Source organism: Emericellopsis cladophorae (genome assembly GCF_022114955.1).
Source record: "Emericellopsis cladophorae strain MUM 19.33 chromosome Unknown NODE_3_length_1261782_cov_116_963312, whole genome shotgun sequence".
In the NCBI taxonomy this organism is placed as follows: Eukaryota; Fungi; Ascomycota; class Sordariomycetes; order Hypocreales; family Bionectriaceae; genus Emericellopsis; species Emericellopsis cladophorae.
The window spans coordinates 717,998-743,494 of NW_026250928.1; the positions used below are offsets into that span (position 1 = coordinate 717,998).

Below are 25,497 nucleotides of genomic sequence, written 5' to 3' on the forward strand. Positions count from 1 at the left end.
ACCATCCCCATACATCATGTCCTACATCTCCGTCCTGACGTAGGCCACGAATGATCCCGTGTTTGCAATTTCAAGACTGCAAAGGGACCAGCAGTAAACCTTGTGTTTTGTGAGCATTCCTAGTACACAATCGAACTGCCCCTCGAGTGATCAGTACCAGGAGATTCGTTGATCTTCAGGAATCAGGTGTCTGTCGTCGTGATCAAGCGCTAGCTCTAAACAGACTAGCGTCTCTTTGGCGACCTGATAGGGGAAATTGCGGTTCCCAGACCCCTAAAGAAAAGGCAGGACCGACTGAAAGGCGATGGATGAGATGCTGCAGCTGTCTAGGGTCCGGGCTTTCTTTTGAAATTCCAAGTTCTTCTCAATCGCCTCCACTATCCACGACTTCTAGATTTAATACCATCCTGACATACAAGGTTTTCGATTGGGCCCATCAGTCTCAAGTTTCGGTAACCGTAGCCGGTCGCTGACGACCTCGAGCGTTCACCGACTTATCTCACCTCCCTTCCTGTAGCAGCACCGTCACGAGTTCACCTGCCTCAGCCAACATGGCCACGCCTCAAGTTATCCCTACAAAGCCCCAGAAGACGCCTTTGGGCGCTCCTCTGCCGGAAGTCAAGCCTGCACCCCGGCCCAAGCTCGACGCGGAGCAGGAGGCCAAGTTCAAGTCGCTCCTTGAGAAGGCGCGCGCCTTCACCGAGGTCACCTGCCCCAAGGAGACCTCCAAGTCCGGCCCCATCCGCGAGACTGAGCGCATGTGGCTCACAAAGGAATGCCTCCTGCGCTACCTCCGCGCCACGCGTTGGTCCGTCGCTGATGCGGCCAAACGGCTCCTGGCCACCATTGCCTGGCGTCGCGAGTATGGGCTGGAGGAGTTCACGCCCGACTACATCTCTCCTGAGCAGGAGACAGGAAAACAGATGATTGTCGGCTTCGACAAGCAGGGCCGCCCGTGTCAGTACCTGAACCCTTGGCGGCAAAACACGGATGCTTCGCCCAGGCAGATCCACCACCTGTTCTACATGGTGGAGAGGGTGACGGATATGATGCCCCCGGGCGTCGAAGCGCTGAGCCTGTTGATCAACTTCAAGACCACCAAACAGAGGTCGAATACCAGTGTGCCTGTCTCGACGGCTAGGGAGGTGCTGCACATTCTCCAGAATCACTACCCTGAGCGGCTGGGCAAGGCCCTCATCATCAACGGTACGCTAAGCACTTCTCGGGGAGAGGACACGTTCACTTACTAGAGTAGTGCCCTGGGTCGTCTGGGGCTTCTTCAAGATCATCACACCGTTCATTGACCCCATCACCCGCGAGAAGCTAAAGTTCAACGAGGACATGAAGGCCTACGTCCCTGCTGAGCATCTCTGGAGCGAGGATTGGGCTGGGAACATGGACTTTGAGTACGACCATGACACGTACTGGCCTGCGCTTAACGAGATGTGCAAGCAGCGCCGCGAGGAAAAGCAGAGACGCTGGGAGGCTGGCGGCAAAATCATCGGCGAGAGCGAGGACTACCTGACTGGCGGCACCAACGTCAGCGCCGAGGGCGTTGGGTACTCTATGGAGGCCGGCAAGCAGGTTGAGGATGTCGACGCCGTCGGCGAGAAGCTGGCCACGGTAACCCTGCAAGATTCCGAGGCCAAGGTCGAGGCTGCTTCTTGATCCGATCTGAATAGATGCTCATAGATTATAGAATTTGGAAAGATTTGACGGCCTTGGGATTCGGGAACGTCATTTACTAGGTTGTCATCTCCAGTTGACCCAAGAGCGACTCAAGCGACCCAACACATAGGATGGCGAGTTTGATTATGTTTCTTTACGCATTAAGACTCGAACTCCTACCAAGAGCTCCAAACACTAACAACTGAGTCTGCCGCAGCATCGGCTCCCGCTTTCCTCAGTGCCACTCGGATCAGGTTCAAGGCAGAGCTGCCCAAAAACACCGGGACCTTGAGTCTTTGCGCTTCATCCACCGCCGCACCGAGATCTCGGGCAAAGTCCGCCAACTGGAGTGCATCACCGCCCCGCGCCTCGCCCCGCAGCGCCTTCATGATGCCGGGGCCGACCTTGGACAGCATCGCAGAGCCTCCCGCCGCATTGATGCATAGCTCAAAGACTTGCTCCAGGTCCAGCCCTACGTGGTGAGCAAACGACAGTGTCTCAGCCGCAGCACAGAGATGGATGCCCTTGAGAAGGCTTGTCACCAACGCCAGCTTCTCGTCGTCCGTGGTCGACGCAGCCTTGACAAGTCCGAGTTTGCCCTTGCCCTCGGTGTACAGGCGAATGAGGCTGGCGTCGTCATCGGTTCCATATCCCTTGCCTAGACCCAGGAAGTACACCTGCTCTGCTGTGCTGGTCATTGGCGTGGGGAACTCCGCCCTACGGGCCTCGACCGTGATGATACTCGTGTCCTTGATGATGATGTTGACTGCGCTGGCCAGTGGACCGTGGTTTGCGTCCAGGATGCGCGGCACTCGGTTCTCCAGCATCCAGCTCCATCCGTCCGACTTGATCAGCGCCTCTGCCGTCTTGGGGAGGTCAAGATCCAGCTGGTGCGCGAGACCCATGGCTTCGCTCGCCGAGGCGATTTGATTCGCTGCCAGGACCTGATGGCACATTTTCATGTTGCTGCCGGCTCCGATGCCACCAGCCACAATGTACAGTTTTGCGGGATCGGACATGACCTGGAGAACCACCCGGCCCCTTGCGATGGCAGCATCCGAGGCGCCTGCCATGATGGACAGTGTGCCGTTCCCGGCGCGTATGGCACCCCCCGACACTGGACAGTCGATCAGATGCACATCCGGCCTGCCAGCTGCGTGAATGGCCCTTTCCAGCTCTTGCACGTAGCTGCATGGCACCGTGGAGCACAACAGGATCACTGAATTGTTGGGAAGAACTGGCACGGCGGGCTCCTCGCCATCGAGGAGCACCTCCTGGGCTTGTTGCGCGGTTGCGACCATGCAGATACAGACGTTCTTCCCGGATGCCGCCTCGGCGGGTGTTGATGCTATGTTGCCGCCCTCCTTGGCAAAGCGTTCGAGTGTCGGTGCCCAGACATCAAAGCCCGTTACTGCGTACCCTTCCTTGATCAGGTTGGTGGCCATGCCGAAGCCCATGGCACCGAGACCGATGAACGACAAAGGCTCCTTGTTCGCCATTGTTGCTGATATCTCTGGATAATGGTCGAATCTGTCTATGCTGCCTTCCTGTTGCTCAACCACTCAAGTCAAAAGTAATAGATGAAGGCGAGACGTGGGGTTGGTTGTACACGTAGTGTGAGGGTCAGAAGTGAGGTGGATGATCGGCAATAGAAATGGTAAGTGTTTAGTTATATAACAGTTCAGACGTGAGTGTACTGCTTGCTGCATACGTAGTTCCAGTTGATATTTACCCGCTGCCAGAAATGTCCTTAATTGTTCCACAGTGCCCCGTTGCGCCGCCACCTTTTCTTCATTTGTGGGGGAGAGGAGGAGATAACGCCGCACCAGAGGCGAAGAGCGCGGCGTTGATGCCAAAGGTGAGGTTAGTGCTACCCCGAATGTGATTTGCGCGGCTCGCTGGACTCCTTGCTTCCTTATTTGTTACTTCCGCCGAAAAACACTTTTTCCTGCGATTTGACTCGTCTCGCAATTGTGTAGTTTTCAGTCGCAATGCGCCCAGGAACGGCAGTCCTGAAGCCGGTATCGGATCCGCAATTAGTTGTTGATGGGCGGGCACATGCAGTCTTCTCAGCTCAGAGCCGATCTCACTCCAGGCTAATTGCATCTATGTACGGCGGAGTCTCCCCGGCCCCCAGCCTGAGCTCCATACTGAGCTCCCAATGTACAGGACAAGCTATGCAAGCTTCATGTTGTCCTGGAAACCTTCGTCAGCGATTCGACGTTCACGCTCACACAGCCGGCTGGAGTTGCGCTCATGAGCGCAAATACGTCTGTAGTCTGTGCCCAACGCTTCACCTAGCGCGGCTGAGCGGACTTCGATTTTGAAGAAATCATGCACTCGTGCTCTCTTCTCACTTGAAATATAATACTAACTACATGCGGCAGTATCTGGTTTCGTTGTTGTGAGCCTTCTCCTTTATCAGGAATCGCATTTTGACCGCAGCCTGTTCCAAGCCAAAGATGATCCATTTCACTCCGCTTCTTGTCGTTTGTTCAACGGCCAGCCAGCAAATTTGCACCTTGGAGAGCCCCTGGTACCCCCTTATATGCTTCATGGATATAATCACACTTCGCGCAGCCATTCGGAAGCATAAGTCCATCTTCTAAGAAATGAAATTGCAGTGCGTAGCCAAGTCGACAGAAGTCTGCTTCATCCTCATGTTCTGTAACCTCAAAGAGGGACATGTTGAAGAACCCGCTGTGGCTATCCTGAGCGAGCAACTTCTTGCACTTCACAGAAACCCCCATTGTTGTACACATCGTTCTCTTCAACGTCATAAAAGCACGGCAGGAGATTCTCGTCCAGAGACACGAGTACTTGCGGGTCGATATTTTGTACTGTGAATTCTTGTGATCCTTGGAGGCGAACTGCATCCCACATCACGTAACCTTCCAATCGCAAAGCTAGCTGCCTGAAACGATACTCGCGAAGCAGGTACTCAGGGTCTAGCGGCAGTGCCAAACACGTCAACCTCATGGCTGTGCGAGGGCCGTCATCGGCGTCAAAATTGGCAGGCTTACAATTGCGCAAGGTATCGATCATATTCGCAGGGCTCTGAAGCCATGTGTGTAAGTGAGCAGAGCTCAGAGCCTCTTTGAATCGATTGTCTTGGGGAAAGTAGCGGAGGGCTAGGTTATGAAGCTTGCAGGCGCTCTCAATCAGGTGCGATTTCAGCAGCAACGCTGACCCGCAGTCGGACAGAGGCCCAGGCTTGAGGCTTTGTTGAATCAACACATGAAGGTCGCGAGGACCCAGGCGGAGGGCGCCATGACTTTCGCGCCGCTCCATCCTACGCATGTAGGCATCCATGTATGTACAGATGGAATCTTCATTCATCTTTCCGACGAGTCCTAGCAACGTTACTTTGGTCATTTTTCATGGTTCCTAGCAGATGTACCAGCGGCTACTTGCTGCAGCAAGCAAGCAGTCACACAGGACATTTGTTCCACTTCTACTGCTGACAGCCTGTCGAGGAAAATCTTGTCGAGTGCCCCCATGTCGACTAACCGTGTCTTTGACATTTGAGGACGTCTGATGCTGGGATTCGGCCGGAAATTGGGCCAAAGCTTTTTCTTTGCCCACTGCTCTCGGATTCGCTGCGCTTCAAAGTAGGTAGAGAGATGAGAGGAGGTTTTCAGGAATCTCTTGTGCTCACTTGCACTGGCACCAGGCAGCGCCGGGTTCCAGGGAGCAGGCACTCTCTCGCGGTCAAGAAGGTACTTGGCAGTTGTTGACGCACAAATGCCATACAGTGTACTGTTCTTTGCTATCGACCGGACGTGGGCAAATGTCCAACATTCTTTGGAGGTGTCTGAATACACGACAGCCGAGAGCCTGAGTTCGTCCAATGCCTCGCCAAGTCTCGTCCCAGGGTATATGCCTTGGGTCGTCACGGTCTTCTTCAGGATCTGAACGTTGCTCAGCACCTTTGCCCTCGACAGAAGTGGACGATCGTTGAAGAGTGCCGGAAGAACCATTGATTTTTAGGTTGGCGTCTTCTGAGCGGCAAAAACTTCGTACCAGTGCCTACAAGAGCATGCTAGGTTGACAACGTTTCTGAGGCAGTGATCGATGTTGTGATCGATGTTGTCAACGTCGAGTTCATCACCCTCGACTGTTGTATTCGCGACTTCGTCGGGGGTCAAGTGGACGTGGTTAGTATGGAGAATTTTCCTGAGGTTGTCAGTGTCGAGGTCCTCGCTCCCGATTGTCGAACTCAAGGCTTCCTCTGGGGTAAAGCAGTCGGGGCTTGTATAGAGATGTTTCCCCCGAGAATTGTATCTATCAGCCGAGCCTTGTGCATGGTATCCTTCCCAGTGTGCAAGGTGCATAGATATCTCAAATCGTACTTCGTGTGGTAGCTGAGCCGTGAGTGGGGAGGGCGGATATCGGAGCTTCATTATTACAGGATGATAGGGGCGTGAGGATGGGCAGGCGAAACTGCGAAAGAAGAACGTGCAAAGAGAGGACTAGAGGTTCAGAAGAGGAGTCTTCGATTTGTGTGGGCCTCTGAGAGAACATATGCTTACCTTAGCTTGATGAGGGCCAAGGTATCTGGTAGGAGTCGGGCGACCGCGGTAACTACTTTGAGCAGGAACGACCGTCCCATGTGGTGAACACCAACAAAACTTCCCTTCTGCGTACTGCCTGTGATATGGCGTGCCTAGTCCGATAATCTTGGTCAAATCCTACCTACCGTAGAGGGATAGGTTCTGAGACCAGACAGTGCCCGGGCCGCATTCTGCGTTACTTCAGCAGTCCTTGCGCTCCCAAGCGTTCATAAAGGGGTACAAAGTAAACAAGCTGCCCCAAGGGCAATGAAAACTTGATAGAAGTGTAATGGAAGAGAGTAGGACCACAAGAATTATATATGAAGTCAAATTGGCATCTACATTATATTGGCTCCAGGTGCATCAGGTATTATCTCAGAGCACACGAATGTTATGCTCAGGTATGTGCTCAACTGTTGATGCAAGCCAGTCGTTGACCTTCCACCGCAATGATCAAAGAAGGAACATATCAATGGATACCCCTTATGATAGCACACTGTTAACTTTTAAATTTTGAATAATTCACCTGGCATCGTATGAGACCTTGCAACAGGATCAGTGAAACTCCAAGTGACCAGACAGATCCATCTAGCGAGAGCACCACAGGGTAGGCAGACCACTTCAGCCCGACTGCCGATAACCGGATCACACCTCGTCGCGTAGCTCTGCCCCGCCGATAGAGACTCCTGCCAATGCACCATGACCATTACGTCTGGCGATGTTACACACACCATGGTCAGCGCTCTGAATATTCCCACGGATGGAGCTAACGAGAGCTAGAACAAGGACGCTTGCTTCACACAAGTGCACATGCGCTCGCCGCGCCATGCCGACATCTTCGAGGATTTCTGCAAAGACAAGCTCCCCAGCGACGACATCTACGTCCCGCCTCAACACCAGCCCATAAACCCCGAAGACGAGGACGACGTGGTTCCAGACCAGCACGCTGCGTTTGGCATTCAAAGGGCAACACAAAAGAACAAGGAGCCAGCGTGGAAAGATCTGGGATTGGCCGAGCTGATGAAGAAGCAGCCAAAGGACAGGGTCGCTTTTGGTGGTTCGGGCAAAAAGGCGCCGCGGTAACTGGGTTGAGAGGAGAAAGTAGCACCTTTCGTGTGGCGATTGGCCGTCAGTGACACAATAGCATGGCGTTAGGAGTCGTAAATTCATAATATCACTTGCTGGCGTACCAGCCAAGCCCGGCAAACGCCTAGTAACGCCACTCTGTGGCACAATTTGTCCCCTGCACAATCAGCTCTTGCCCAAGTATGCCTCGCGCTCGACCACCTCGCTCCGGAACTTGATGAGGAACACCGTCTTGCCCGGCCACATTTCCCCCTCAGGTACCGAGTGTGCCGTCACCTTGCCCGGAAAGTCCGCACCGTCACAGACGCCTTCCACAATGCCAGCCACAAACGCCGCACAATTCAGGCTGCTCATATCCTTGGGCACGCTAATGAAAGCATTCACCAGGGGCTCGTTGTCGATTATCATGTAGTCGTCGGGGTTCTCGGGGTCTGCCGACTTCTCGAGACGGTCTGCCGCCCGCGCGAATAGATGCGTCCAGAGAGACGTACGGATAAAGTGTAGTAGGGCGAGGATGTTGGTCGGACGGTGTTGGGAGCGGGGCGGTTCGCGATGGAGGAGAAGGTCGAGAAGCTTCAGGCCGATCGCATGGCCCTGGACATTGAGTCTGGTATTGTAAGTAGGGGGGTGGCTCAACGATAGGCAGCATACCTTTGTTCCAGCTCTTGGACGCCTTTGACGCGCCGCTGCGCATAGGTCACCATCTCTCCAAAGAGATAGGCGAAGCTGGCCTGACTGATCTCAGCCGTCTTTGTGCGGTTCAGCGGGCGGTGATAGATTGTTTTTCCATTGCTGGGTACGCGTAGGCCGCCATCTTTCCCCGAAGAGGGAACTGATGGTTGTGACATGGCGTGTATACATGTGGATTGAGAATCAACGCTCTCCCAGTTGGAGATGCGATGCGACAGGGGAGTGATGACGTAGGGTAAGCAAATCAAGGCAATTGCTGAAAATAAATGCACGATAAGATAAGCTCTCCTGATTCCTGACTTCTGACATTTGAATCACTATCAAGTTTCGCCGATCTACCATTCGCGTACGGACCATTCCTTGTCAATTTGTTGCCGAATGGTGCACATGTATGAATTTTTGTCCAGCTTCAGAACTCGCTGCTTTGCGACGCGAGACACTGAGCTTGTCAGCGCCAGAACGCCGTTTTGATTGCATCTTCACCTTACCCGAAAGTGCTTGAACGACCTTTTCACCTTGACAAAGGGCACCAAGCACCTTGTTCCGGCCCTCTAACCCGACAAGGCGCATCGCTAGCTCAAACATTCGTCTTGAAAGCCCTGAGTACGCACAGCGTGTAACGTAACGAGATGTGCCTGTGTCGTGTGGGCAAAGCACCGTCATCGTGAGGGATGCACACAACCCATGCACACTCTGCGTCGTAGAGGACATACTGTAGTAAGGTACCTTGTGGTGGAGTTTCCACAGCACGCACTACGCAGAGGGCAAACCTGCAGCCGGTGTGATTTCGTGCACCGTATGGTGAGATTGTGGCATTGTCCTTCTCTGGGTATGTCCGTTGAAGGCGGTTTATGTCTGCTTCGGTTTGCCCGGTGCTTCCAGGTTATGAACTTTCACTATCTTCAATTCAAACTCATGCGCCTAGATCCACGATGAGTCAAACCCAGATGCAGGAACGTGACAACGTTGAGCGTGACTGCAGCCCAGTCCAGGTGGCGAAAACCACCAACGAGTTCTGCCTTGGTTTGTCTTTGACGGCACACACGACACCGCTACTGTTGTTTGACAAAGCTGCAAGCACGAATGCGATTCTGCATACAAACAGGGACGGTCCTTGAAAAGTCACAAGTCGATGCGGAACGATGGACCATTCAAGTCTCCCACACTGGCGCAAACAATGTGGGATGTGACAAGCTGCGTGATGCAGTGGGACCCCGAGTCGCCGCGGCCATCAAAAGCTAAGTAGCGTGCAGGGCGTCCATTCGTGCGGGCAAAGCGAGCGTGTGACTTGCAAAGAGTCACTCACCACTACTCCACGAAGACTAGCTTCAATCCCTATAGGCCTTCGTCAGCGATATGTCCGCCTAGCCTACATGCCTCTCGCCGCATGTGTTCTGCTAGACGGGATACCAAAGACATAAATACTCCACGCTGCGCCCTTCATTCTTCATTAATATGTTGTGTTTTGGTGGCATGCTCAACATGTCGGCAGCCAACATCATAGACTCTCTTGAAAAGTTGGGCATCGTTCCATCCATGCCAAAGAATACGACTAACACCAGCAATGGGACCTCACTACATTCGCCTCTTGTAGATACTCTTCTAGCATCTGCCGGACTGGGCGCGACTTCGCCCTTGGTCCAGGTAGCACTTTTCATCTACACTCGCCTCTCGGACCACTTAGGCATCGACCCCTCGCTGCTGCTCACTCTGTTTGGAGTTCTGTGGTCGCTCAAGTATTTTGTTTCTCAGGTGCAAACATATGTTGGCGATGTGATCGAGCGGTATCTCATGTGTAGTATTACAGTGAGCGGAGAGGATGATATGTACAGCCACCTAATGGAGTGGCTTAGCAAGAACCCCAAACTCAACAACAAGCGCTTCCTCACAGCACAGACTGTATGGAGCGGCCCTTGGGAAGACGAGCTGGACGAGGAGGGAGAGTTGAAGGATGACAAGAATGATCTCTTCTGGACTGACGCGGGCGGCGAGATTCGCTATCTCAACTTTTCGAATCAGGCGGCCAGGTCAGCTCCCAGGTTTGTTCCCGCCTTGGGGTCTACCACGTTCTGGCATCAGCGAACATACTTCCGTCTCAGAAGGTCAAAGGAGACAATGATGACTACTGGATGGGGCAAGGCAACAAAGGATCAGGAGGAAATCCGGATCTTCTGCTATGGACGATCTATCAGTAAGTCACCCGCCTTGTTGAGGTACTTCGCGCACATCAGGCTAATGGACCAACTCAGTGCCTCTCAAGAAGCTTCTAAGCGAAGCCAAAATGCAGTTCTTCCACGACACCCACCAAAAGACCACCATATACCGTCCACGGCAGAAGGAGAACCGTAGAGAACATTGGTCTATGTGGCAACAAGTAGCGCGGCGTCCTGTCCGGCCAATGGATACCGTCGTACTTGCAGACCAGGAGAAGCAAGAAGTCCTTGCGGACATCAACGAGTATCTGCACCCTGCAACCCCTCGATGGTACGCCTCGCGAGGCATCCCGTTGAGACGCGGTTACTTGTTCTACGGTCCACCTGGGACCGGCAAAACAAGCTTCTCTTTCGCATTGGCAGGCGTATTTGGTATCGACATTTACGTGATCAGCCTTCAGGATGCTACAATCACCGAGGAGGATCTTTCCGTTCTGTTTACCAAGCTGCCTAGACGGTGCATAGTCTTGCTTGAAGACATCGACACTGCCGGGCTTCGGAGAGCCAATGACGAAGATGAAAAGGAAACCGTGGTCAGCAAGCCGGTTGATGGGAAGGAAAAGGGGTCCGCTACTAAGGATGAAGCCGTTGTCGTCAACGGCGATGCTGAGAAGACGGCGCATGACCTTGACAAGAAAAAAGGAAAGAAGAGCAAACCAAAGAAATCAGGCACAGACACCAGCGACTCAGAGTCTGATTCGGACGAGAAATCGAAGCGCAAGAAGAAGAGCAAGAAGACGACTCGCCGCAAAGACGCAAGGTTGATAGCGCATGAGGCGATATCCCTCTCGGGGCTGCTCAATGCTATCGATGGCGTCGCATCTCATGAAGGTCGCGTGCTCATCCTCACGACCAACAAGCCAGAGGATCTTGACGAAGCCCTTGTTCGACCCGGCCGAGTCGACCGCCAGGTTGCGTTCACCAATGCTTCCAGTGCGCAGGCCGAAGAATTGTTCCAAAGGATGTACGAGAGCAGGCGATCACGACAACAGCTGGTCAAGGGTGCCCAAAAGGCAAAATCGACAGTCGAGAAGGGAATCGGGCCCTACCTTGTTGATGCCGACGATGGCGGACCCCTGACACCAGAGGAGCTGAAGAGGATTGCATCTGAGTTCGGGCAGCTTGTCCCGGAGCAGGTCTTCTCTCCAGCTGAGATCCAGGGGTTCTTGTTGAAGAGGAAGAAGGATCCTCGCAAGGCCTTGGAAGAGGCCGTGTCTTGGATCGAGGTAACTCTCAAGCAAAAGGAAGCTAAGAGCAAGGTTGTGACCGTCCAATAAATTCATAAGAGACGTTGAAGAGCATCACTTTTCAATTCAGGGCACGAACTAGTCGCAATGTCAATTGAAGATATGGATTTACATGTGCGGCGTGGCCGCGTGGAGTCCAGTCAGCCACAGAGCTGTGCCACAGCCGCCACAGGCTCCAAGTCGGCTGCGGCGCGTGCAGCTGCGGGGCATAATGTGCGGCTGGCAGGCAGGCATGGAGTAGCTTCGAGCTTTCCAAATGACTTTGTGTGATTTCTCGAGCTTCACCCCACCAAGCGCAGCTTGAACCTCGCCTCATCATTCCTTGACTGAAAGACCCTGGGGGAGGCAAGTCATGTGCCGACTTTGACCTTCTAACAAACCTCACTTCGCTGCAAGCATCAGATTGAGTCACCTTCTCGTTAACAACAGGCTTGCCTTCCTTCTCCTCATTGACTCGATCTCCCGCCATGGCCGCCCCTCAGCAGGCATCGCCTCAAGCGGTGATGAACCTCATTGGAAAGCTCAACGAGACTGACCCCGATTTGCGCTTCATGTCACTCAATGATTTACTCCAACTCTTAAACAATGCAAAAGCCGATTTCCTTCATCACGACTATAACACAGCCGCCAGGGCGGTCGACAACGTCATCAAGACCTTGGATGACCAGAATGGCGAAGTTCAGAATCTCGCCATCAAATGGTACGTCCACCTCCCAAGACAAGAGATCAATTGCTAAGAATTATCATAGCCTTGGTCCACTTGTGAAGAAAGTCCCAAGCTCGATTATCGCGCCCATGATCGACAAGTTGTCGCAGCTCAAGCTGAAGAACGCTGTTGACACGGCTGTTCCGTCTCTCGCGCTACGAACTGTTATAACTGCCCTCCCGCGACCGACACCCGGTACCCCAAGCAATAGTGATGTGCAAGAATCATACAAGGCGATCAGCAGGGTCTTGATTCCCCGATTATTAGGCCCGGGTCCCAACACCAAGGTACCCCAAACACAACACGCCGCTCTACCACCAGTGCCAGAGGGCATGCTCGAGGTGGAAGGCGATGTCCGAGGCGATGCTATTGATGTGATGATTGAAGTTGTGCGCTGCTTTGGACCTATGCTCGAGCAGGTTGAGGTTGAAGCTATGCAAGAGATCACCATAAACATCCTGAGCAATGAAAAAGGCACATCGGTCGTCAAGAAGCGGGCTGTCGTCGCCGTATCCATGCTGGCGGTATACCTGACAGAGCAGCATCTTCAAGAGACGGTTGAAAGGATTGCCCAATCACTACGACATCCTGTCGTTGCGCCAGTCGCGCGCAAGCTATATATTTCCATCTTGGGTAGCATGGCCCGATCTGTCCCAGTCCGCTTCGGGCGTCATGTTGGAAGCACCGCACCTTTGGTGCTCGAAGCTCTTTCGGCTTCTGAACTCAAGAAACACATGCAAAAAGTTAGCGAAGGTGAAGATATTGGTCTCGAGTTCAACGAGGTCCGCGAGGCGGCGCTGGTGACAATTGAAGCTTTTCTAGCCTCCTGTCCACAGGACACAAAGCCTTTCACTGATGAGCTCATCGCCTCCTGTTTACGATACCTCAAATACGACCCGAATTACGCAACGAACGAGGACGATGAGATGGAAGTCGACGAGGACGAGGACGATATGGACGAAGACGAAGACGAAGATGAAGATTTCGACGAGGACGATACTTTCGATGACGATGACGACGACGCCAGCTGGAAGGTCCGCCGGTGCGCTGCAAAGGCTTTGTACACACTCATCGCGACCCGGGGAAGCGGAGAACTTCTCGAGAACGGCGTTCTGTACAAACAAGCAGCCCCGCCGTTGGTCAAGCGTATAGATGAGCGCGAAGAAAATGTGCGCCTTGAAGTCTTGTCGACTCTGTCCCTCCTGGTCCGGAGGACTGGAGAAGGCCTGCACGCAACCGACTTAGGCTCGGACGAACTCGAGCCAGAAGTCAGCACTCAGGTCCCCGTTAGCAGGAAGCGTAGGAGGCAAAGTAGTGTAGGCGGGAGTGCACAACCGCTTGAGGTCCCCGGCTCTCGGTCGCCTATCCTTGACAAGATTCCTCTATCTGGCCCGCAGGCCGACCTTGCCAGCTTGGTGCCATCAATCATCAAGGCTGCCACAAAGCATCTCAAAGGCAAAGCTGTGCCTACAAAGCAGGCCATTATAAGACTACTCGACGATACGGTATCGGTCCAACGAGGCGGTCTCACAGACCACCTCAGCGCGGTAATCGGGCCAGTAGTGGAAGCTGCCAAGGCATCAGGCTCAGGAACCGTGGCATCGGCAGCTGGCGGCACCAGCACGTCGGCTTCTGCGACTCCAAGCACTCTCAAAGTGGAGGCTTTGAGATTGATAAGCGACATTGCCAAGACTCACTCGTCTGCCAGCCTCCAGGCATATCTGCCTGAAATTGTTGCCGGTGTTCAAGTTGCAGTTCAGGACCGGTTCTACAAGATCTCAAGCGAGGCCATTCGCACAATCGAGGAGCTCATCAAGGCCACAACTCCGCCTCGGGCCAAAGGCACCCGTCAGAATCACAAGACTGAAATCAACGCCTTATTCGATATTGTGATGCAGCGAAGCTCGTCCAACGATGCCGATGCCGAAGTGCGGCAGCGTGCCCTCCACGCCCTTGGTGTCCTCGTATCACGAACATCTAACGTTGAAGGAGACATGTTGCTCGCCACTGACAAGCGCAACATGGCTCTTGCAGTTGTGCAAGAGAGGTTGAAGAACGAGACAAGTCGGCTTGCTGCTGTGCGCGCTGTTGATCAAGTCGCTGCCACGGCGCAAGCTGGGCAGCTACAAGGAGCGTGGGTTCGGGAGGTCGCGCTTGAGCTCGCCGTACAGCTGCGAAAGTCGAATCGCTCACTCCGAGGGTCAAGCATCGTGGCCCTGAAGCACCTGATTCTTTCCCCCGCCTCGCGCGGCAATCTGGACGACGCGACTATTCAGGGGGTAGTGGATCAGCTATTGCCTAGTATCACCAACGGCGACACACACCTGCTTGGTCCTTCCCTTGTGATTCTTGCTCATCTTGTGCCTGATCATGCCGAGTTGGTTATGACCCAAGAAATGGTCGTTGCACTAAGCGCCCTCCTCAAGTCACCGTCTGCGAGCATTGTCTGCGATGCCATCATCGAGCTGGTGACCAGTGCGGGCAAAGCAGGTGCCGGTGCGTCACTCATGCAAGCCCTCCTACGGGATGTCAGCATCAAGGGAGACACCGCTGTGGTTGGGAAGGTAATTGGATCGCTGCTCGTGGTGAGTGACGGTGCTCTTGCTGGCGTTACGGTTGATAGCTTCGTGAAAGAGCTCAGCACCAGCCGAGAGAACAAAGACGATTCTCGACTTAGCCTGGCTTTGGCTGTCCTTGGTGAGGCAGGCAGAGGACTTGGGTCTTCATCTCCCTTGAAGCCTGGTCTTTTCTTGGAACAATTTGGTTCCGAGCCTGACAAGGTTTCATTGTCTGCAGCTCTTGCGCTGGGCAGAGCGGGCTCCGGCAACGTGGGGACCTACCTCCCTACCATTCTGGAGACGATGAACAATGGGGGCAACATGCAGTATCTTCTAGTTCAATCTCTGAAGGAGATCTTGCTGTCAATCACCGGCCTTTCCGCCGATATCCGCGGTTATGCGAGCGGTATCTGGGACAAGCTGCTGCAGGCCTCGGAACACGCTGACAACAAGATCGTATGCGCAGAGTGCGCAGGGCGCCTAGTGATCCTGAGCCCTGCCGAATTCGGACCGCGTCTTCAGGTTGGTCACATCGAACCCCTTGTGAAATTGGCATACTAACTATTTGCAGACATTGCTGTCAGATGACTCGCTCGCCGTACGTGGCATGGCTGTCCAGGCCATTCGCTACACGCTTCCGGAGAGTGAGGAAGGATTCGACGCCATCTTGCGCAGTAGCCTGGTGGACATGCTTCTCATGGTCCTACAAGATCAGGATATGGAGATTCGCAGGCTAGGCATGACCACGTTGAACTCGGCGACACACAACAAACCTGACCTTGTTTTGCCTCACCTCGGGCGCCTCGTCCCTTTTGTCCTCGAGGAATCTGTCATCAAACCCGCGCTCATAAGGGAGGTCAAGCTGGGACCATTCACACACACGGTTGATGATGGCCTGGAGGTTCGCAAGGTACGCTGTCCTGCTCAGCATCCGCAAGGCCACACGCTAACATTGACCAGAGCGCATATGAGACTCTGTATGCTCTTATGGAGACTGCTTTCAGCCGCATCAACCACATTGACTTTTACGATCGCATCGTCGCTGGACTCAAGGATGACAACGATATTCGACAGCTGTGCAACCTGATGATCACCAAACTATCTGTCATCGACCCCGAAGAAACAGCGCGCCGCTTAGATTCGATCGCAGAGGCTTATCGGGCAGTGCTGTCGGTCAAACTGAAAGAGAACGCCGTCAAGCAGGATATCGAGAAGCAAGAGGAGGCCAACAAGAGCGTCTTGCGAGTGACTCTGCTCCTGGGAGACAAGATGAAGGCCTTGACGGGCAACGCTGGAGCGGCGACAAGCAACGCTGGTGCTGCTGGGACATGGCTAGCATACTGGGAGTGGGTGAACAAGGACTACGAGAAGCAGCTCCGGGCTTTGCGTGAGGAGAAACGTGAGCTGCAGACGCGCATGGTCTAAGAAACAAGCTCCTTTTCTTTTTCAAGTAGCGTGGGCACATAATTTAAGTAGTCCAGCGGCGCACAGCTGTGGTTATGTATATGATAGCAAGGATTACGAACAGGCCGCTGGACGTAGCCGAATTCGAGTGTCGAGTTGCGCGCCCGTTTTCCTTGCTTACCTGCCGTCAGAAGCCCAGGTCAAATCGGGTAACACCAGGTGCCGGCCGGCCAGACATCGAGCAAGGGCCTTGCTGGAGGCTTCCTTCGGCCACAATCCCAATTCTCAAGCCTGTCTCCTACGGGGGTTACATCATTGATGGGATCCTGACCTAGTCTGAAATCACCATCTTGCACAGCGAAGTCTCTGCGCCCTCAGTTGACCTGTCGGCTGCTTGGACTGCCAATGGCAATGTGCCGATGGATCGGCGTGTGCTAGGCAGCCACTTAGGCATGTCCGGTGCCAAGAGGGATGAGTTTTTTTTTCCCTTTTTTTCCACCGTTGAATGGATTCACCCGGTCCCATGAACTTAACATAATAAGGTGGATCAAGAGTTTTGACCCTTAGAAACGTGGGGTGGACGCGGCCTGGCATCGACACCCGGGGAGAGAACGGTACGTGAAATAACCCAAGTATTTGTATGCAGCAAGAGAGAGAACAAGCGACCAGCCGTCAAGTGCTATGTAGTAGTATTCAGCTCCCAGGCTGCTGATGGTTCGAGTCTCTGAAGACGATGTCGGTGCGTGGCTGTTGGTCGTCCGTATTCGAGGGTGCGCGATCCCCGGCGGCCTATAGGATCATACACTGCAGCTAGGCCCTGTCGGAATTCGCATGTCGACCCTGATGAGCCCTGGAACCCAACGTTACGTCGTGGGTGCACCTGTCGTCTCCATGTCTTTCTTGTTTCGTTTCTTGGCTGGTCCTTTCTTACTCTCCTCTTCTACGCACGCTCAATCGATGATTGACGCGGCACATTGACTGAGTTGCCCCGTGCTGGCCTGGGTTTTTCTCGTTCAATGGGGCTCAAAAATTCCAGAGCCTATGTGGAAGAAGCTTAAAAACAAGGATTAATGGGCGCCAAGCCACTCTATGACTTGTGATTGGGGTGTGGGTCGCGGGCTGGGAGTGGGAACGTGACGAATGCCGACCTGGGTGCTGCTATCCGCAGTGGTTGATGACGGCCTAGCTAGCGTCGGCAAGGATTACCGTAGGCTGCTGGTAGGCCCGTAGTCTTCCCAAGTACTACGTAAAAATCGGCTGCGGCTCAGCAGTGGGTCGAATCCTAGCGCAGGGGCACCCTGCACGGATCGATCCAATTGTACTCCAACATGTCGTGATCGTCTCTTGACTTTCGGCGTTCACCGTCCGCACTGTCGTCAACATCTGCAATGAAGTTTGACGAACGTCAGCAAGGGCTGGCCCCTGCCCCCCATGTCGCCATCCACAGGGCATCCATTTCCGAGCACCATTGGTTCATCGCCGCCAGTCACGGCATGGCGCTGCATGGCCAGACGTGGAGGTAGCGCCCAGTGCGCGTTCCTTCCACTTGGGTAGGTAGCTTTGGAAGTGCTCCTTCGTCCGCCCGTCCGTCTTTCCTGCTCGATTTATGGTCCAGTTCAGTTCAGTCCAGTCCAGTCGCCGCTGTCGATTTTTTACAAATCTCTCCTCGGACTCTGCTCTGCAAGGTTCCTCCTCTCTCACCCTCCTTCCTTACCACACGCACTCGTTGCGCTCTCGTCGTATCACCCACCAGTTTGTTTCCAATCTCATATGTGCGTTGTTTCCCATGGTATCTTGAACAACAACCTCGATCTACCCTCTCCATCATCGCGTCCTTCCGGGACAAGTGTACGGCAACCATGAACGCCATACGAAGCTTTGGTTCCGGCGTGGGCAATGCGCCACGACGCGCCAAAGAATTGGGACCGATGGGTGTGCTCAAGGCTGTTGGTAATGCATTTGCGCCTCCTCCTGCACAAGCAGAGGACGGTCGTGATCAGTGGCCCTCGCGTACTTCTTTCGTCCTGGCGTGTATGGGTGGTTGTGCTGGCATGGGCAACCTACTGCGCTACCCATCCGTCGTCTACAACAACCATGGTCTGCAGTGGTACATTCCATACCTGATGTGTGTCTTCTTGATCGCCATCCCCGTTCTGGTTCTCGAGATAGCCATCGGCAACGCCTACAGAGGCGGCTCTGTCGTCGCTTACAACAGCATCAACCACCGGCTCAAGGGAACAGGCCTTGCCATGCTGTACATTGGTTTCGTTGTTGGGCCGTACTTTGTTGTCAACTTGGCCTGGATCATGACATACTTTCGCTACTCTTTCCACAGCCCTTTGCCGTGGAAGGACGATTCGACGGCATTCTACGAAAAGGTTGTGGGACTCAACCCTGTACCTAAGCCAGGAGAGTTCACGGACGGGAACGCAGAAATCGTCTCCTGGGTCCAATACAGGGGTATAACTGTCATTGGCGAGACTGTCGGCTGGACCATCTTCACCTGGTTCCTCGTTTGGGTCTCCATCTTCCGTGGTGCGGGCCTGACGGGTCGCGTTGTCTACTTCACCATGGGTCTGCCCATTGTGGTCACCATCATTCTCATCGGCCGCTGCTGCTCTCTGCCCAATGCTGGTGAAGGTGTCAAGCTCTATTTCGCGACGTGGCGCAGTGGCCCACTCGCTGATGGCCGTCTCTGGCAGACAGCCTGCGGTCAGGTGTTCTTCTCGACTGGTGTCGGTTTCGGCTACTTCACGTCTTACGCCTCGTACAACCAGAAGCACTCCAACGCTGTGGTTGATTCTATACTCGTCGTGTCCAGCAATGTGCTGTTTGAGAATATTGCCGCCTTCGCCGTCTTCGGTGTCGTTGGTTTCCTGGGCATGTACCCTGACCCCGAGAACCCCGTCGGTGGCTTCTCCATTGGGTTCTTGACACTCCCTGCCGCCATCGTCGAGATGCCTGCGCCCAACCTGTGGGCTGTGCTGTTGTTCTTCACCCTCATGGTCCTCGGCTACTCTTCCGCGTTTGCCATGCTTGACGCTGTTGTCACCCTCATCATGGATGCTCAGCCCAAGTGGAACCGCACATTGGTCGTCACCGGCGCCGTCTTGATCTCTTTTGCGCTATCAATCCCCTACTGCACCCAGTTCGGGTACTACCTGCTCAGCGGCATTGATCGCTGGACTAGTGATGTTGCCCTGGTATTTGTGGTGTGGGCCGAATGCGTTTGCTCCATGGTCGTGTACCGCTGGCGGGACGTTGTGGAGCAGGTCGGCATGCCCTCTTTCGCTCTTTACAACTTTGGCTACTTCGGTGGTCAGATCATCGGCATCACCATTGCGCACACTGTCGGTGCCCCATGGGGTGCAGTCGCCGGCTTTGTCATTTTCATTTTCGGCACCGTCAGCTCTGTGAGTATTGGCAAGAAGCCCGATTCTAGCCCTCCCGGTTTCTGGGGAAAGAACGTGTTCTTGGAGCGTTTCTGGTATAATGCCTTCTACTCGGTAAGAAACCCTCGCTTGTATTGCAATGCCGCATCGCTCACAAGAATCTCAGGGTAACCAACTTCGTCGCGACCTCAACGTTATCGTCGGGCAGGGCAAGAATTGGAGCATTCCGGTCGTATGGTCCGGCATTTTGCGATACATTGCGGCGCCCGCTCTCGCCATCGTTTTCGGGTTCTCGTACCCCAACTTTTACAAGCTTCGCAATGACCCATTGCATGTTATGGGCTTTGGCGTCGGTCACATTGCCCTCCTCCTCATCTTCTGTGGCTTCATCATGCCCAAGTGGTTTGATGTCTTCATCCCTCCCTCGCGCCGCGGAGAGGGCAATGTGCTCTACGGCGCAAACGTCGCTGCCGACCCTAAGCAGATGGAGAAAAATGCCGAGCTCGAGATGGCCCGTAAGCACGGCCAAGAAGATCTGCTTGCCCGAGGTCACGGCTCTCATGTGCATGCTCACAATGACATGCTGAGCTCGAGCTCATCCAACGAAAGGGCTGACCAGAAGGTTGCGACTGATTTTTCAAGGGAACAGAGTGCTCTGTGATAAAAAATTTTATGGATACCTGGTTTTTTTTTTTTTTTTTTCTTTCTATGCGTCCGCGTCTTCAGGATGCTGGGTTTGCACCTTTTTACCTTTCGCAACAGGACTCGAGTGTCAAAGAGCCGAAGCAATGAAGGAGAAAGAACTCGTTCGGGCTCCGAAAGAATTGCAGGACTTTGTGGATCACACAGGGGACAACCGTGCTTCACTCTTGTGACACGCCGGACACCGGATTGTTTATATACAATGTTGGCATATCGTGTTCACACATAGACTTTTCTATGCTATCGGCACACTAACAGAAACGAAGCACACCAATCCCAGCACCAACTAACAACGCGGAGAATGAAACGAAGCCTCATGTGCAAACTGAGGCAAGGTGAGTCCGAGGTATGTATTATGTCGCGTGATGTCCGCAATATTGCCACTGGCGATTTCGGCTTTGCTTGACCTAGGGACAAGCCACACTTCCTACGGATGTATAGGGGCGTCCGCGCTCCCAACCCTCAAAAGGCGAGATGACTTCAGTATGGTGTGGGCTTGGCCCAGTTGAACGAGCGAGGTCTCTGAATTGTCGGCAGTACTGGGGTCGTAAACAGAGAGATTATTGACTGATAGGTTGGTTTGAATATTAAAGCTCAGCTTCCTGACCATTGACTGCCACGTTGGCGTGAATATTGGGATTGCCCCTTTCCGGCATTGATGCAAGTATTCATTCAGCCTGAGTCACGCCAAGCAAACGAGTTGTCTTTCGAAGCCATCGAGGAGGATGTCTGTGCCAGAAATGGCATCCATCTCTGCTATAAGTCCAGTCCCTATCGCTCCATCGCTACGCTACTCAGTACCACAGGGTTGGGTTCGCGAGATTGTCGATGCCCAGGTTTTTCGCGAGTTATTTGTCGATTTATCCTTTGCTGATTCGACCGAAGTACTTCATCACAAGCTCCGACTGCTAGAGCCGATCTTCGCTTTCCGAAGACTGCATGTGCAAAACAGATTCCATTCCATCGTGCGCGTGGTTGGTTAATGTGGCAAGCGATCGGAGCCCCATCGTATCGTGATCTGTTGGACACTCGGTGTCCTCTGTGTTTGTGTGGTTAACAATCCTATGTTTCGTTTTGTGCGTGGGATAGCTTTCATGTCAGGAACAGATTTTGTAAGGTCTGAGAGTTATGAAACTGTGATATAGCAGAACGTGTGGGAGGCCTCGAAGTAAGCGCAACCCGGCTCGAAGCCTGCCGCAAGCAGGACAGTCCCACCGAGGCTTCGATCGAGCTTGATATGCTAGAAGAAATGCCTGCAAAAGCATGAATGCATTAGGAAGTTATCGTTGAGGCCCCTCTCCCTCTTCGTATAGCTAATGAAAAATCAGCGGTGAAACTGGTACAGACAAGGTTCTTGCCAGGCTCGATATGAGCCTGGCTTCATTGCCCGGACCTGTGCGACAACTAGAGATTGACCGTACAAAAAGACCGGAGCGTACTTATGGATGAGCGCCAGCGAACAAGCCCAAACAGGACCTCACGGATACTATCGTCTGCAAGTAGTATGGCCCTAATGGGGGGTCTCCGACGTGGCGTGTGCAATTGCTACGGTTGCCCTCAATATTTGCGTGATTACATCCAATCAAATATACTAGCATCTAGATCTGTCAAAGTTCCAAGCCTATTGCCGCATTCTCGATACCTGTACACGAGCAACCTCGCTGAGTCGTGGATTAGCGCCCTGAACATATACACTACTGCCCCTACGGACGTCGCCCATATGCCATGGCAGCCTAATACCCTCACCCTCTATAGACTTTTGCAGCATCCTGTGTTTTGGCATCCCACCCAGTCCATCTTTTCATCCGGGCATCCAGGCGCTATGCGACGATGCTCAACTCATGAAGGCAGAGACGTGACAGACTTCGGTCTTCGAGTAAGAACCATGTTCTCGCCACCGGCCAACCAAGACATCACTAATCATCCTCAACTAAATTCGTGATGAGCCCTTCCAATTCATTACTAACTCTTTCGTTTGGTCCAGCTCACGTTGCCAGCAACGCTTCACGTCTTTGAGGTACTCCTCCTTGGAAAGCGCGAAAGGGAAGGATAGAGAATGCATATGAATATCGAGGGCTTGCTGGCTAACCGCACATGCACTGCGGTCGGGGATCGCAGAGAAATAGATTATAGATACCAGAGTCCGACACATGACGTGCAAAAAGATACATTGCACGCCAAATGACGTTTCAGGGGTGCAAAATGAATAAGGTTGCACGTGGCAATGTCCCGAATAGGCAAGTTGCGCCGCCACTATCGCATCTGCGCACCGAACGCCCACAGACATCTACAACAACTTCAAAAGTTCATTGCCAGCCGACCACGCATCGCAACGGAATAATATATAGTTCATTGAATCGACAAAAAGCATAAGAATAGCCCGACGTGGGGGCCGGGCCCACAACCTTGAGATCATGCGGACCGTTGCACGAAAGGATGGAAAATGAAGGGATGAAGCTGAGTTGGAGAGCAATTGCGAATAGAGATGTCCATTCATCTTCAACACTGCTGTTCAGTCAAGACCGTCAATTCGTTTTTTCGTATGCTGCCAATGGGCCCATCTATTTCCCTCTCCAAAGTTTGTGGTATATCGTGTGCCTCCACAACTCAAGCCTTGATGAATGACGCCCCGTCCGTCGTATGAGCCTGGCCGAATTAACCCATTGTGTTCCTGTGGAAGCCCTATGCCCTGAGAATCACACGTATTCTTCACCGACCCTTGTTTCAATCAACTCGCTCGGACTCTGAAAAGGCCCCATCGGCTTCGTCTTCAATGTCTGCAACGGCAGCTGTGCCAGGTCGAACGTCCATCTCCTCCGACTCTCGTGGGTTGGTGTGAGATGGTTCGTCCATTATGGCCTTGATAAAGTCTCCCAACATCTTGGTCATGAATTTTGACTGTCGAATACTGACACAGAGGTCAATAGCCGCCTCCGATGTGATGACTGCTGTAATTTGCTGAAGCGCCTCGTCTAATGCCTCGCCCGTGGGAGCGCTTAGCGCACCGAGTTTCAGATATTCCAGCGACCGAATGGCGTCCCACCCTTTCGGGTTACTCGTACAGGTGTCGGTATATTGATACTGCTTCATGAGGACGTCCCGAGCAAACTGGGCGTGTAGTAATATTAGCGTCTTGAGCACTACAAATTTCGCGTCTCCATGGAATTACGGTCGTGCCATCGATATTAGTTGGAGCGTGTCGCTCTTTGTGATCATGCCACATTATTAGGTGTCGTAGGTAAGGTGTCCAAGGGCAGTCTCGTCTGTGGTCTGGGCGCTTTGCCATCTGTAAGCAAAGCCGAGGACAATTGGCACGTCGCGATTTCGGTAGATGGCTTTGGTCCACATCGCACCACCCTTGGTCCTCACCCCACGCCCAAGTGCCTTCAGAGTATCTCGGGTGACGATGACTTGAAACCCAGGGTCTCCGCCGGGAGGCTTGGAGAACACCTCCTTGTGGTTAACTATTTGCCATTCGTCAAAGGCCCTGGTTATCGCCGGGTCGTCGGTGGTGAGGTCTTGTCGAAAATTGAGAAACATGTGCAGACCGTCGTCCAATGCCATTTTGGCGCCACTCAACTTGACGACATTGGTATGCTCGTTCGCAGACTCTAGTGTCTCGCGGGTTGCCTCAACCAATGCCTCTTCGTAGATAGGATTCTCAGTCACGGCCGATGTGCATATGGCCAACGTGATGGCAACGACCAGTTGAAATTGGTCGGTCATTGAGCGTTTGGTCGCCTTGAAGTGTGAGCTCGGCATTGTCGTTATGTTCTCTGCAGCCCCTCCAAGTTCCGGAAGCGGCGCAGACATTGCCATGGCCTTGGTGAGGATACATTTCCTTGCCGCTCCAATGCTGTTCTTCTTCGTTATCTGCTGCTAGGTCTCTTTCGAGACGATCTGTATTAAGTAATCGCCTTGTTTGTTGAGTTCGACGGCCTTATAAGTAGCCTTTTCTGGTGATGGCCGCCTCAGTTGAGTCTGTGTATGTCGGTGGTTCTCGTCTGTGTACGTCGAATATGCCACCGTCTTATGATTTCTTCATCGTGGAAATGGTCAAAGCGGTGAGGGCATAGATAAGCGGAGTTTGGTGAGGATGTGGAAGAAGCTGGTAGGAGAACAAGGACTTGGTTCGGGGCTATGTCATGCTGAATAAGAACGAATTGGTTGCGTATATACGCTGATTAGCCGCATTCTGAACACATGTGGAATTCCCTTTTGGCCTGTTTGATAGAATTTGACATCACCTTTGGGGCTCAAAACCTGAACAAAGGGGAGCTCAGCTTGAATGACATCCTATTTATTCCCCATCCAGCACGATATTATGGTCACGAAATGCGTCGAGCTGGTTGAGTGCCACCATCTGGCCCGGTTGGTAGGCAGGCTCTGTGCACTACGACCCGGAGCACTTGGCATCACGGCAAAACCTTCGTCGCTGACCAACCTCCCATTCCTGGTCTAGCGAGATACCGAGATTCAGCGAAAAGATATCGAGGGTCATTTCCGTCTGCGCCTTGCTACTCGAACCCTCAAAGCCAACATGAACCTGCCTCGCTCGGATGGCCAGACCGTGACGCTCACCTTCTCCTTGGACATCCCGGAAAAGGCTGCCAGCACTGAACTGTCAGTAGTGCTCGTCATTGCCCTTCGAAGGCAGGTCACTGCTGCTGCTGAACACTGTTGAAGAGCTTATGACGAGTGAGAGCCGTTTTATCACTGGGAAATCCAAGTAACTTGACAGACCGGTCCTCCCCGCTGGTAGTGCACGCGGTCTCGCTACGTCTGAGACAGATCCCCTGACACCTCCTGGCATTGACCGATTATCTGCGTCTCCGGGGGCAAAAGGTGGATTTCACGAAAACCATCACTTTCTACAGCCTTCGGCATGCTGGTGCCAAGAACTGGATTGATCGGTTGGGTCCTGACCAGGCCCGCCTGCTCATGGCGCACAACCCAAACTCGATCATGCGGGAGACCTACTACAATACGAGCTCGGCATGGTACGACATGACCGCCATTGGCACTGATGCCGACACAGTCCATCTAACTTGGCGCCGGGAAAGGAACTTGATGGCCACACAATTGACCAAGGAGCAAATCGAGAGTAATGGCCGGCTATTGAATCACCTCGTCGACCGGCAACGTGATGCGTATCCGAGGTACCACGACCTCACGCCTGGCGCACGCTCACGCGTCGACCTTCAGTCCCGACGGCATGCAGTACGATCACTTGCAGAAGCAGCCCGGAATCGCGCGGCCCTACAAGATGTCCGCGTGA

General features: G+C 53.4%; 9 protein-coding genes across 9 annotated transcripts; 6 read left to right on the forward strand and 3 right to left on the reverse strand.

The window, feature by feature from the left end:
- Positions 1-551: 551 nt before the first annotated feature.
- On the forward strand, positions 552-1,668 carry J7T54_008011 (uncharacterized protein; the record flags this gene model as incomplete). The annotated part of the gene is made up of 2 exons (XM_051502597.1): positions 552-1,206; positions 1,256-1,668. 2 exons carry the CDS (start codon positions 552-554, stop codon positions 1,666-1,668), a joined length of 1,068 nt encoding a protein of 355 aa, XP_051365773.1.
- Positions 1,669-1,844: 176 nt separating this feature from the next.
- Positions 1,845-3,167, reverse strand: J7T54_008012 (putative oxidoreductase-like protein; the record flags this gene model as incomplete). Its single annotated transcript, XM_051502598.1, has 1 exon — positions 1,845-3,167. One exon carries the CDS (start codon positions 3,165-3,167, stop codon positions 1,845-1,847), a length of 1,323 nt encoding a protein of 440 aa, XP_051365774.1.
- Positions 3,168-7,031: 3,864 nt separating this feature from the next.
- On the forward strand, positions 7,032-7,304 carry J7T54_008013 (Anaphase-promoting complex subunit-like protein; the record flags this gene model as incomplete). The annotated part of the gene is made up of 1 exon (XM_051502599.1): positions 7,032-7,304. One exon carries the CDS (start codon positions 7,032-7,034, stop codon positions 7,302-7,304), a length of 273 nt encoding a protein of 90 aa, XP_051365775.1.
- Positions 7,305-7,472: 168 nt separating this feature from the next.
- On the reverse strand, positions 7,473-8,155 carry J7T54_008014 (cis-golgi transport protein particle complex subunit; the record flags this gene model as incomplete). The annotated part of the gene is made up of 2 exons (XM_051502600.1): positions 7,473-7,914; positions 7,959-8,155. 2 exons carry the CDS (start codon positions 8,153-8,155, stop codon positions 7,473-7,475), a joined length of 639 nt encoding a protein of 212 aa, XP_051365776.1.
- Positions 8,156-9,836: 1,681 nt separating this feature from the next.
- Positions 9,837-11,487, forward strand: J7T54_008015 (putative mitochondrial chaperone; the record flags this gene model as incomplete). The annotated part of the gene is made up of 3 exons (XM_051502601.1): positions 9,837-10,036; positions 10,100-10,188; positions 10,247-11,487. 3 exons carry the CDS (start codon positions 9,837-9,839, stop codon positions 11,485-11,487), a joined length of 1,530 nt encoding a protein of 509 aa, XP_051365777.1.
- A 437-nt stretch (positions 11,488-11,924) lies between these two features.
- J7T54_008016 (cullin-associated NEDD8-dissociated protein 1) lies at positions 11,925-16,146 on the forward strand (the record flags this gene model as incomplete). Its single annotated transcript, XM_051502602.1, has 5 exons — positions 11,925-12,157; positions 12,207-14,860; positions 14,960-15,243; positions 15,293-15,631; positions 15,682-16,146. The coding sequence occupies 5 exons, from the start codon at positions 11,925-11,927 to the stop codon at positions 16,144-16,146; spliced, it is 3,975 nt and encodes a 1,324-aa protein (XP_051365778.1).
- A 1,838-nt stretch (positions 16,147-17,984) lies between these two features.
- On the forward strand, positions 17,985-20,178 carry J7T54_008017 (neurotransmitter transporter; the record flags this gene model as incomplete). Its single annotated transcript, XM_051502604.1, has 2 exons — positions 17,985-19,631; positions 19,684-20,178. The coding sequence occupies 2 exons, from the start codon at positions 17,985-17,987 to the stop codon at positions 20,176-20,178; spliced, it is 2,142 nt and encodes a 713-aa protein (XP_051365779.1).
- A 2,765-nt stretch (positions 20,179-22,943) lies between these two features.
- Positions 22,944-23,945, reverse strand: J7T54_008018 (uncharacterized protein; the record flags this gene model as incomplete). The annotated part of the gene is made up of 2 exons (XM_051502605.1): positions 22,944-23,327; positions 23,589-23,945. 2 exons carry the CDS (start codon positions 23,943-23,945, stop codon positions 22,944-22,946), a joined length of 741 nt encoding a protein of 246 aa, XP_051365780.1.
- A 598-nt stretch (positions 23,946-24,543) lies between these two features.
- J7T54_008019 (uncharacterized protein) lies at positions 24,544-25,497 on the forward strand (the record flags this gene model as incomplete). The annotated part of the gene is made up of 4 exons (XM_051502606.1): positions 24,544-24,594; positions 24,682-24,842; positions 25,097-25,219; positions 25,425-25,497. 4 exons carry the CDS (start codon positions 24,544-24,546, stop codon positions 25,495-25,497), a joined length of 408 nt encoding a protein of 135 aa, XP_051365781.1.